This window comes from Zeugodacus cucurbitae, chromosome 4, assembly GCF_028554725.1.
Source record: "Zeugodacus cucurbitae isolate PBARC_wt_2022May chromosome 4, idZeuCucr1.2, whole genome shotgun sequence".
NCBI lineage: Eukaryota > Metazoa > Arthropoda > Insecta > Diptera > Tephritidae > Zeugodacus > Zeugodacus cucurbitae.
The window spans coordinates 46,008,389-46,022,163 of record NC_071669.1 but is presented as its reverse complement, the minus strand read 5'-3'; the positions used below and the strand labels follow the sequence as shown (position 1 = coordinate 46,022,163).

General features: G+C 34.6%; 1 protein-coding gene across 2 annotated transcripts in view; it reads right to left on the bottom strand.

Moving 5' to 3' along the window:
- The window catches only part of LOC105221038 (homeobox protein araucan-like), an 87,490-nt gene that overhangs the window by 33,909 nt on the left and 39,806 nt on the right, over nt 1-13,775 (bottom strand). For both annotated transcript variants that reach the window (XM_011197684.3, XM_011197685.3), the window contains exon 3: nt 12,896-13,017. In XM_011197684.3, the coding sequence (XP_011195986.2) occupies nt 12,896-13,017 (122 nt within the window). The remainder of the gene's footprint in view (nt 1-12,895; nt 13,018-13,775) is intronic.

Here is a 13,775-nt window from a genome sequence, read left to right as displayed (position 1 = left end):
CGCAGGTGGCACTATAAAGGACGACTATGGCGCGCGGCATGGATAAATGTCCAGGATAGATTTCAATGGCTCGAACTATATATTTACAAGCCGAAACGCATACAAACGCCTCAGCACATTCATATATCACACGCATACAACCACGACACACACGCATATATTACCGGCATTTTGAATGGATTCATCGCATTGCAATGGATTTCACTTCACTCCACATAACTAACACCACAACATACACAGCTACTTAGTATGTATGTGGCCACGCACCTCTTCCACTCTGACGCTATGGCGGCTCATTTTCTACTTTAAACTCCACATGTGTGTACTTTTCAACGCATGTGTGTGTGTTCGTGTGCTGTGCTGAATGTGTTAAATCTCTGCGTTTGAACGTTGCCAAGCGCTGGAGCAGTCACAGCAGTTGAGTAATTTAAATTGAAATTTAAATTTTTCCAATGTGGCAAAATAAATGGAGTGTGTTTATTTACATAAAAGCCACGTTAATTCAAACGTAACTTAATGCATTTCAAAATGAAATAAAATGCAGAGAAAGAAAATACAACAATAATAAAAAATCGATGCAGAACGGTAAATGCGGCAAAAAGGGCTACCATGGCGCACGATTGATTTATTATTGTTTTTTGAATGTGAAATGCTTTAAAATTAATTCAGCATCCACTAAAATGGCGTTGGATTTTAAGCTTTAAATATCGTGAAATGTCTGCTTAAATTCTCAATGGAATATTAAATATTTAGGTATTTTGGCGGAACTGGAATTCGAACGAATATAAAGTGGAATTAAAATATTTGTTTCTGGTAAGGAAGACCAAAAACTATCAAATCCCACAGAATATTATTTTACATATTGTAAACTCACTTAGTCTCTTAAGGTTTAGTTGGTATCAAAACTGTAATACAATTAGTGTTTAATTAGATAGAGAATTTAATCTAATTTCACAATTATATGTAGTGTACTCGTATTCTTAAGGGTAGTGTGTTGGGTAATTCGAAAGCTCATTCAGTTATTTGCCCATATACAACGACCTTCATTTTTGATTGATTTTATAGTTATAAAATTGAAAAATTTATGAACATCAAATCCATCGATCCATTTTTCAGGTATATCGTAAATTTTTTTTATTTTAGAATTTAAAAGTTATTAGTCAACAGGACAATCGGTTTATTTATCTATCTCTCTCTAACTTTCCTTAATTTTGGAAGAGTACTCCAAAAGGACAACATGATACGGGTACATCATTATTCTAGTCTAATCAATAGAAAAACAGCTTTGAGGCTACTACCTATTAAAGAATATTACATTTTTTGTTGTGAAGGTTTTCTGTTCAAATTCCAACAGAACTTTTCGTATTAAGATTTGGTGTACGTCTTTAAGAAAACCAAGTAAGGAAGGGCTAAGTTCGTGTGTGACCGAACATTCTATATTGTCGCAATTTATTGATTTAATTTTATTATTATAACACACAATTTGATTAAAATATTCATCATATATATGGTATAAAGTCCATTGAAAATTTGAAAACCCTAATATTAGGTATATTTGAGGTAGGGGAAGTTATCACCCGATTTCACTCATTTTTGGCACGGATACATATTATTAGAAGAAACATATTCCCTCTGTATTTGTTAAAAATTTCTGAGAGACTTACCTATTTTTTCGGTACCAAAAAGAAACAACTCTAGAAAGTTTGATTGATATAGCCTTAGTAGTTTACGAGATATTTACAAAAAATTAGAAGGGGCGGGACCACGCCTAATTCTCCAAAAAAAATACATCCAAATATGCCCCTTCATAGTGCGATCCTTTGCACCAAATTTGACTTTATTGAATAGCTTTATCAATAGTTGTTATTAAATAGATTCACATCCCGTTGCTAAGTACTTTGCTTTGAATAAGCTTTTGAGCATTTAATATCAATATATTTCAATTAATTAAAGTTCTTCAATTGGTTAGTAAGTTAGGAATCGGATGTACTTTAGAAATAATCATCTTAGATTTACAGAAATATGGAAAGGTATTAACTATAAATAAATCCGTCGTGTAGACACTCTATATATACCTTTCCTGTTATTTTTATTACAGAGACAACCGAATTGAAAATACATATTACAGACATAACTTAATATATTACTTATACATTTGTATATGTATATCAAGAGTCTTGTTAATAAATTTTTTAAATAAAACTTATACTCTGTCAAATAAATAAACACTCTCAGTTCGAATTTTACAAAAAGTGCCTATTAATATTTTACACTTAACGTGTACTATTGCATGACGGCCACAATGACCTCGTGCGGGTGTTGCATGCGCCTCTGTGTGTGGCACAGTAAACAATCGGGCCATAAGCAAACAGCTGGATGGGCGAGGCAATAAAAAGCAAATAACAAGGCAATTCATATTTTTCGCTTAATTGTCAGAGTTGCAGTGTTTCATTGTTACTGTGCATTGAGGCAGGGAAGTGTATTTGCAACGGGAAAAAAAAACTAAAATGTTTTCACTTAGTTTTAACTGTGCATTCACATTCGTTTGTACTCTATAAAGTAACTGGAGGCATGAGATTTCTGTAGTTAGTAATATTTATGTAACGGATTTTGTATATGTGTATGTCTCATATTTGATGCAATAGAAAACCAATATGAATACCTCTCTTTAATTATCCGCTTGAATGCTTTTAATTTTCATACGATTTTAGATGATGTCAGTGCGTATGATGAACATTTTTCAATGCATGATTTTATATTTCTTAGTTAATAATTTATTTGATTAAAACTTAAAGCAAGCACTTTTGCTTAACTTACAAAAAATAAAATAAATAAATAAACCGAAATCAGAAAACAAAACCACAAAACTATTGAAGCAATGCGAACTCCATTCGTTTTGTTGCACTAAATGCCTTTGTTGTGCATTTCACGCCATTTTATTGCTGGTGAAAGTTTCAATTTGTGGTCTCCGAGTAGTCGCCAACTTTTGCATTTACAATGCCATACTTCTGGTATATACTCGTACACACGTATGGATACACGCACACATGTAGCACAGACAGCACGCGCCAGTGATATTTCACTTAGCGGTGGTTGCCACTGCAAAGCGTCTGGCATTTAAACTAACTATTCTACAACTTTCACACCAAGCACAAAAGGCGAAAGAATGACATTTAAACCCTTTGAAATAGGAGGGTGTTATACCATATATTCTAAAGTACAAGTTCATTTAAACATTTGGTGGCTTGAAAAATTTAATGCTGTTAGAAATTTAAAGAATTTCACGGGAATAATTAGTAGGATTACAAGTTGTTCCTTAAAATTTTAAATACGAACTTAAGCATGTTTATTGGTCATGTAAAGAAAACGTGATCTTCGAATCTTCTGAACTAGAAGACATAGAACAACAAGCGTTATGCAATTTTAATCCATTATCTCCATATTATAAGGAAGTCAACTTAAATTTTGAATTTATTTACTTTGTTGTTGTATTTTTTATATATTTTTTTTTATACGGGAACATAGACCGACTAGATGACTAATGCTAAAATTCACTTTTCTGTCGAATTGATTTAAAATTATCACATTATCCATGTATTACGATCAGCTCTGCCTTACTCTGATTTCGAAACAAACGTAGGGACACATGTATATGTTCACTTATGTGTACTTATCCTTTGCTTCCAATGCACTAAGCCTTACTACACCAAAGCAAGCCATAAATATTTACATTCCAAACCATCTTATGTACGAATACACTGGTAACCACTTGTATAAGCATCGTTCAGTGCACTTATTATACCAGCAGGACTAAAAGAAGCTAAGTAAAATAGAATGTGTGACATAAACGTTGATATCAACAACTTAAAGTGGTCAATAAAAAGAAAAACTACTAAAAAACTGAACTGAGCAAATGCAAAGTGAAAGAAGCGAGCCAGGTTTGCGGAAGATGATAAAATATATAAAGATTTAGGCGATAGGTGGCGCTGAGTTCAAGATATCTCTTGAAATCTTTCCATATAGACAATTTAACTGCTGGCTGATATAATATTCCAACGACACTTCTAAATTTCAAATCAGACTTATAAGACCTAGTTTAGCTTATGAAGCGGAAATTAACTAGACGGTAGAAAATGAAAGCACAGAAAAGGAAAACAGTAAGAAATTAAACTAAAAGTCTGCTTTAAACATAAATAAGTTCAAAACACAGTCTGGCTACTTCCAGAACTGTAGTGGTAACGCCATTATACCAAAATTCATAAACACGAATAGTCAGAAACGTGTGTACTTTCATTGTTTTCCAGTTACGACGTAGCAGAAAACTTTGGTGGCACTAGCGCAGTAGGTACAGTCTAACCAAAGATTGATGGTGTATATGAGAATGTTGAGTAGCATAGCTATGCCAATGTCGTCGACGGATTTTAAACAAAAACCGCAACAACAATGATGCTGCAATAGCACCAAAATATAATACAACAACAACAACAACGTAAGGAAGGAGCACCAACAACAATAAAGGTAAATATATCTCAATGTAGGCAAATACAACAATAATAGCAACAAAATAAATTAGACTACGGGCAAGAAAATTTAGATGAATACAACAACAATAGCAGTAACAAGAACTACTTTGCATGGATATGTATGTGCAACATTTACCACATGTAGTTACATCACATATCACGTATCTGCAACATCAAATTTAAAACAAAGCCGACAGGCGCTTCCAACACCAACAACAAGGACAACTAACAAGGATTACGACTCCGGTAAGCAAGAGTTGTGCAGGCAATGTAAGTATCTCGCCGCCATCGCTGTTGTATGAACATTATGTATCGCCTTATGTTGTTAGACCGCCACATAGCCGTACTGTCACACACACGGCTTCACAGCCGAGCTAAAATTTACATCTACATATATTTATATCCTTTTATTCCTGCAACGGCATGCAGTACGCCTGAGTGTCCTTCCTATATATATATATGTATGCTGCATTTATTATGTTGTTGCCATAAGCGCATGAGCATGGAATAGTGTTGATGGTGTGCGGTGCACGCTGGCAGATTTCGTTCTCAGCACAGCTTCTATGAACAAATCCACAATCATCGCAACGTTGCAACACATCAGCTCGTCTTGACAGCCGGGACAAGCCGCCAGGACAAACCACCGGCACATTGTGGTACCGAGGCTCTACTACACTCTTCACTCAACTCCACTCTACTTAGCACTCTGGCTCAAGTGCGGCTGGCACAAGCTGCATGTATACAGACAGGCATAGCAGACGAACAAACAGACACCGGGATGAGCCGTTGAGTAGATCAACAACGCACAGACAGTTGCCACTATTTGCATGGAGGATGGCGGAAGGATGGGATTCAACGTGAAGTTGGTTACAGGCTGTTTTTCGTGGAAAGTTTACACATGTTAATAATTATAAATGTATGTATGTACTGAGTTGTTTACATAATATAGGATATAGACTAACTAGAAACTAATCCATTAGGAGATGCTACTAGTTTCATATTTTGTACTTGTGTTCTATATTTAGAACTTATAATTTGGCTCTAAACCTTATGTTCTTAGAACCACTTTGTCCTATTTTTACCTAATGAAGTTAATGATAAAGAAAGTCATATGTTTTTAAAATTGGGTCAAATTTAATTATACATAACATATTTCTCGGAGTAAGGTGATCCTGAAAGGGACTTGTATTAATAGATCGCTTAGATAATTTTCGGTGTAATTAGAATTTAATTTTAGATAAAGAGCTTTGTCATAATTCCTTAAACCCACCACTTCTCCAAAAGATAGCAACGTTGTCAAAGGATATTTCTACAAATACTTCCTTAAAATACTCGTTTTCATTATCTAGTAACTAAAATTAAATTTAAATAACTAAAATATTAGGAATTAGTTAAAACACATGCAGATATACATATGTACGACATTTTATTAAACATCAGTGAGTATATCTTAAAAAAATGGAATGGAAAATACTGGCTTTTTATGGTTATCCTTTCGTTCGATGAAGGACCTGTTGTCGTCAAACAAAATTAACCCCTTCTTTATTCATAAATTATACATTTTATAAACAGATTTTGTACACTGTACAAAACTCAGCTGGATATTGAGCCAAACTTACTTTTTCCGGAAAATTGAGTCATAAGTAAAGAGAGTGTCTTCTTCGATTTTCGAAGTTATCCTCTCATATGGATATATTCGCCTTCGATTTTCGAAAGTTTTAATATAAAAGCTTTATACTTCGAAAAATACTTGTCCAATTTTTGAAATTTTTGTGCGGTTGTGAATATGGTTAGGCCACCTCAAATTCGAAGGAGAATGTTTCGATTTTGGAGGCTAACTTCGAAAAACATAAAACATACTTTTTTTTACTTATGACTCAATCTCCCGCAAAATTTATATTTGGTCCAATAAATCTTTCGCAAAAACTTTCTCTCGAAAACTCCTAGCGTCGCCTCATCGAATGTTGACATCGTCCACGCTACTGCACCATATAGTAGGACGGGAATGATAATGGACTGGTAGAGTTTGGTTTTTGTTCGTCGAGAGAAGACTTTACTTTTCAAACGCCTACTCAGACCAAAGTAGCATCTGTTGGCAAGAGTGATTCTGCGTTGGATTTTCAGGCTGACATTGTTATTGCTGTTAATGCTGGTTCCCAGATAAACGAAATTATCTACAACTTCAAAGTTATTACTGTTGCTCTGCAACTCGTATTATTTTTTCCAGCATTAGGTTAAAGAAGGCACACGATAGCGAGTCACCTTGTCTGAAACCTCGTTTGGTATCGAACGGCTCGGAGAGGTCCTTCCCGACCCTGATGGAGCTTTGGTGTTGCTCAAGGTCAGCTTACACACCCGTATTAGTTTTTCGGGTAAGAAGAAAAAAATCAAAACCAATTATATTAGTATGATAAAGGCCGCGGAAAATATTTGGATTGGGTGTTTCAAAACCTTTAATGTTCTTTGACATTAAATTATTCACTGATAGCGTGGATTTTAGATACATATACATAATTTTCCATGGTTAAATAGAAAATGATTTTACTCTGGCAAAGGTAAATAGACTGTACAATAGTCTGCCGACAATGGATTTTACAATTGGCTGCACGCAGTGTTTAAAAATGAGTATAGAATTAATATCATATTTCAATAAATATCAATAAATAGATAAACAAATATATTTAGGAAAATTTCTATTACATAAAGGCAAATGAATTAATCCGAGAATTACTGAATGTTAGGATTATGAAAGGGAATATTGAGTATGAAATGAAATGAAACTAATAAAATTATTTCATTTTAAATTGCAATAATTGTCTTATTAAATTTCAAATTAAATTCAAACTTGCTTTATAAATTGTAAATAAATACCGGAAAGAATAGTTTTCAACAAAATTTCCTATAAAAATTAAAAAAAGTAATATGTATGGATTATATATAATGTTATTAATTATATATATGAAGTATGTGTTGCGTATATTGTCTTAAGCTTAATTAGCAATTTGATTAGCTAATAAAAAGTGGCTACTATGCTGTAATTGCTAAATCAACACTTCGAGTAACGAATAAATTATTACAATTACCAAAATAAATGCATAAGTCGATTTAAGTTGTTTTAATATTATTTTCTACATCAAGTGAGATATCTTTAACTCTACCATAAACCACATTTTGCTCTAAATAGATATTCATAACTCTTATAAAAAGCCAAGTTTAACTTAATTAGTTAAAATATGTCAAATTATATTATGTGTTCCACCAAAAGGCCAGTAAGAATAATTTTTGTCGAATTAACACAAATGTATTTACATGAATTGCATCAAATAAAGCACAAACATATGTACAACATGTGTATCACACTTTGTATTAAAGTCTATAAAAGCACTTGCATTGCAATGCGGGCGGCCATTTTGATTTGTACTCATCACACCGACGCATGGACATGCCAACAGAATTTGCCAAACTGCCCCATGGCACACAATATATTGACATACAGACAAAGAGAGGTAACGGTATCACCCCACAGCACAACTTGGCCGCTTGACACAAACACTAGATATATTTAAAAGTTTGTCTGTGTATTTATAACTGTATATTTGACACAAAATGAATTTCACCCGCAGCCATGCTTGTTGTTGGGATTTGTGTTAAAGTGTCAGTCTGTCATGCGGCCGGGGGCTTTATGGACGCACAGGCGCATGTAAACACTCATTTGTAATTTACATATGTACATATGTAACAGTCTATATGTGAATATATATGTAACTGTGGGTGTATGTGTGTGGAAAAGTGTGCAGAGTCGTAGTAAAGTACAGAGGACAAGCGCTTGACAACAGGATACTGTTGATATTGTTGTCGGCTCATTCGGTGTCATCCTGTGCGTTATTTGTTGTTGTTGTTATTATTCTGCTACAAACATACACACTTACACTCCGGTTAACTATTATTGTCATTTAAATTGTTTGTTGCAATTGTTATTGCTACCATTGGCGGCTTGCTTAATCTGCTGTCGTGCAGTTTTTTCTGAAAACTTTTGCATTTGCACTTTTTTTGCTTTTGCCCGACAACTCCCATGTCTTGCGCCAAAGACCCCCTCATAGTCAACCCCCATCGAGAATCATTGGCATCAGTTGCATCACATTACAATTTGTTGTTGTTGTTGCAAGTGCAGTTGGTTTTTATTTAAATGTTAACAACAATGCCTGCGCGCATTTGCATTTATCGATTTTTTATTTTTTTTATCTCACCATTCGCAATTTAATCCATTGCGTTAATATAGTGTCGTATTGTTGTTGCTCTGTCATTCCATATACTTTTTTATGCACTGCAATTCTTTAATTGCGAAAAAAATATTCCAATTAAACTGTATACTGTCCATAGTCTCCGAGTGTGTGTATGTATTTATAATTTTTAAGTTTTTGTTAAATTCACGCATTTCTTTCGTCACACGCCGCTTTATGTTAAATCCTTTTAATGTGCTTTGATGTAGAATTTAATGCGTTCAGCTTACCTATTGGCGAGTAATGCGTACCCTTTACAGGATTAAACGCAATTCAATAACGTTCGGTAAAACTATTCGAACTATTCTGTGTGTATTGCGCCAAATCTGTTATTTGATTAGAGTATTAGTATTCTTCACTACTTATGCCTCTTTAGTTTGGTAAATCGAAAATGATCTAATATCAGATAGATTCGTTTAAAAGCCTTAAATTATTAGATATTGGAATTTTAGTATTAGTGATGATCAAGACCGACACGTTACTGTGAATTCAAATCGCTACCGTTCAATGATAACCGCATTTTTTTGAGATATCTTGATGAAACTTCTTGACGCTATAAAAAGGTTAAGTTCGAAAATGGGCGAAATCGGAACACCCACAAAATGGCGAAAACCTAAAACACATAAAGTACCATAAATAAAGCTATGAAAGCTATAAAATTTGGTACAAAGGATCGCAAAATTAAGGGGCATATGTGGATGTAATGATTTGGGGAAGTGGGCGTGGACCCGGCCTTAGTAAGTTTTTTGTACATATTTCGTAAGATACTAAAATTCAAAATGGAGGAAATCGGTTTAACCACGTCTACCTCCTATACGAAGGTTATGTTGAAAACTACTAAAAATGCTTTAATTCAATAAGGAAAACCACCAGAAACCTTAAATTTCATTATAAAGATGGTACAGAATAGCTGCACTAAAATGGTATGCACCATTTTAAATGGGCGTGGTTCCGCCCACTATGGGTCAAAAACTCCCTCTTTATGGACTTTATATTAGGTCTACAACTTTGCTTCCGCCGTTTTCCATTAGATGTCTCTAGGGTCAAGCACTGGTCGATTAAATCGATTAAGTCGTTTTATATCGATCTTGGACTTTTGTGTCAACATTAACCCAACAAAATATTATTATTATTCTCAACTGAAATGCCACTTTTTGAGAATCTTATTGAAAACCCTTTACTTATATGAGATTAAATGTCAGATATGCACATTTATATTTTTTATGCAATTAGGATGTTCTGCTTTTCTATGTTTAATAGAAATCTTATGAAAAAACATTTCATAATATTTTCATTTGTTTAAATTGTTTAATTCTCTTTCTATGAATTTCACAATTTCTGATGTTCTATCTATTATTATAATGGTGAAATAATTAAATTATCTTTACCGGTCCGATGACAAAGCCAAAACCCCAGAACCCACTTTCAGAGAGGGAACATATATTATCAAAATATATTTCGAAACGTTCATTGGAAAATGAGCCGTATAAAATAAATTAGTTCAGATTGCTTACTGGGTTTTGAAGTTATCAGTTTAAGGCTTTGGTAATTATTAAGGTGCTAATATATTTTAAAATATAAACTAGTTCTTGATTTAGTTTCATCAAATCCCAAATCATTCTAATATCTTGGAAGGATAGGAAGATGAGGAGAGTCAGTAGTGTAATAGCAAAATGATTTCTGCGGATTATTTTACTCAATTAGAGTTTCTACAAGTAAAAATATATCCCCTGTATAATCAGTCCTAACCACAACTCCCGGTCAGCAAATTCTTCAGATATCTTCCTTACATCCTTCCTTCTATAAAAATATATATAGTAATTACTATGAAAAGTTGATAAAATTTAAAATAATCAATTACAACAATAAAAATTAAAATATGTAGCGATACCTTAGTGAATTAAAGAGCACTAACTTTAAAATATAAATTACATATATTTCTAAAACAATTTTCCTGATACACACCAAACTCGAAACAAACGTCTCCATTTTCTCAACTAACTTCTAAATAAAGCTTTTTTGTACTAACTTTGAAAAAAAATTCTCCGAAATAAAAAGTCACAATTTAAGGCACAATACCCTCCGGCGACGGAGAGAAAAAAACTTTAAACTTTTAAGTTCAGCCGGCTGTGCGTGCGCTCACCACTCGCACAACTCATTGTCTCATGGCAGCACACAATGGGCCACCACTTGTGACTCGCACTGACTGACTTTGCAAAGCCAAACGCGTTTTTGTGTCTGCCGCCGTCATCCCGCGCTCAGGCAACTGCGCAAGCTGGCCACTTTTGCTTTCTTGGCTTTTGTTGGCTGCTAACCGCTCGCCGGCTGCGTCTGGCAAAGTTTCAATTGCCGGCGCTCCAGTGCTCGGCGTAAGTCGCCGCCTGTGCTGACTTTTCGGTCAATAGCTGCGAGGAGCAGGCGATGTGAGAGGCGGTTAGTTGCCGCACGCATTTTTAAGTTCGCCCGCCTGCCAAAAATACAAAGCAACAAATAAACAGCAAAACAAGAAAGTCATGCGAGCAGCCAGAGAAATGAGTGAGTGTGTGTGTGTATAAGTTCATCATACGCCACGACGTTCGGCTCATCGTGTGCACAAGTAAGTGTAAGTGTGTGGCAAAACTATTCAGCGTCGCAGCTGGCGCAGCACATAGCCGCCGAGCGTAGCTGAGCACAGCAGGCGTTTTTAAAGTAACCGGAAGCGGTGTGGCACGGCTGGTGAAAACTTGGCAGCTTCTGAGCGCCAATGTGGGGGATGAGTTGGCTCGCTTGGCCCAGATGGAATTATCTCACGTCTCGATTTTCGCTTTTTATTGCAGCAAGTTCACAAGTTCGGAATTTTGCCAGCAATTTAAGAACTTACTCGGCGCGCACACACACATTCACACACAGAGGAATAATATGTAGGTATGTATTATGTATTGATGTGTAGGCAAGCAAACTGTAAAAAACATTATAATGCTTGTACTTGTTGGCTTTTATGAGCAACGGATTTGTAGCGGCTGCTAGTGGTGTGAGGGCTGTGTGTAGGTATGCTCGTTTGTGTGAGGTTCAAAGTTCGATTCATATATTGTGGAGATTAGAAATTAATTTAACATTCTGTTCTTCATTCATGTTGAATAAGGGAAGTGTGTGAAAATTCTTCGCAAGAACTTCGCCATGATTGTTGTGAAGATTTTTACTTCAATACCGTTTAAGTATCATAGAACTCTTGGATTTTCGCAGATTTCAGGTGGTCACGGTTATTTGCGGAATTTGTCGAAGATTTACTTGCTGTTAATTTTCACTGATTTTACTGCTAAGAAGCGTAAAAGAAAAAATAACTCAACTTACTTCTTCTATCTTTAACTGCTGTATGAAACTGTTCTCACTAAAAGAATGTAATTTTAGAGATTTGTGCTGAAGGTGATTTTGATGAACATAATGAAGGATTAACCTTGTTGTCTGTAAAATCTAAAACTAATAACGATCCACATGGAGTTATGTATATCAAAATGATGATAATGACGAGGTGAACTAGTTTTCGGATGTTTATATGTACGCCCGCCTATCCGTAAAGCTTTAACTGGAGTAAAAATTAATAAATCGTAATAAAAGTCGAAACACATATTCTTTGGAGCCTTCAGATATTGTATTTAGGTGGAATTAAAGGACTGAGGGCCAAAACATAACAAAATTTGCTGTAACTCAGTCATTTACCAACCTTTAAAACACTTACTATACACGGGTCGCAGTAAAAACTTTCCCATAGAATTGATATTAATAAATAGCTCTATCACGCTACATTTTGAAAATATGAAGGTGGGACCCTCGATTAACAGATCGACACCTCCGCTCAAAGCCTATGCCAGACGAGATTTTAGTCTTTTTAATCTGAAGCGCAATATACATGTATTCTAAAAGGACAATGCTACTGGAATATGCAGATGACATTGTAATGAAATTATGTGGAGATGTGTTTTTGTATTAAAAATGCTTGATATCGGTCAACTAGTTGTCTTTGGTCCCATATTGGCAATATAATGATTTTCACTATGGAGTTCATGGCGCATTATATAAAATTATTTATATTTTTCTTTTATCCATTTCACTTACCTATACGCACCGAATGTAGGATCATACGTATAGTAACCGGTTGAAGGTGGCAACCCCGTCGACGTCCAAGTTGTCACCTCACTACCGTTGCAACTGCCATCCTTCAAAGCATAAGGAGTACTCTGAAAAGATACGAAGAAAAATTAAAATCCACAAAATAATTAAATTTCACAAACATCAATCGCTCTATTTGCTTTATTAAATGCGAATAAACTTAATGAATTGAAGATCTGCAGCTTAGTAAATAAATACATACATCGGTATATACAGTTATCTAGCAGCATATAGAAATTTGTTAGCTTTCAGTTGGCAAACAGCTGCCGAAGTGAATAATTTTGCATTTAATTGCTACAGAATTTTGTCAACCAAACTGCCGACACTGAGGCGGACAGAGCCGAGCTGAGTGGTGTTGTTGTTCTGTGAACTCAAGTTCATTTCAAGCAGCAAGTGCTGTAGGCAATCGACTGAAATTCAAATTCGAATAGAAAAAGAGTTGAATAAGATTATAGGTATCTAAGTGTGTGTGTGTGTGGGTATGTGCTACAGGCTGGAATTCGTTGTAGTCGCATATTTGAAGAAATTCACTTTTAAGAAAATTTGCATAACAGAATTTGTACAACAGCTGGCGTTTCATTAGGCTCTGAAGTTGTTAAAATATTTAAATGAAATTCCAAATGACAAGCAAGAAGAAAATATATTTTTTCTGTATAAAATTTAGGGAACAATGGTTAAAGTATAATAGATGAAGTTGGAATAATAGCAATTAGATGAACAAGTGAGTAATAATGAAGATGAAAGCGTTTAACTCTATTATTACAAAATTATATTACTTAAGAATAATATTTGCTTCGCTGACTAATAATCGAAACTAATATTAAAA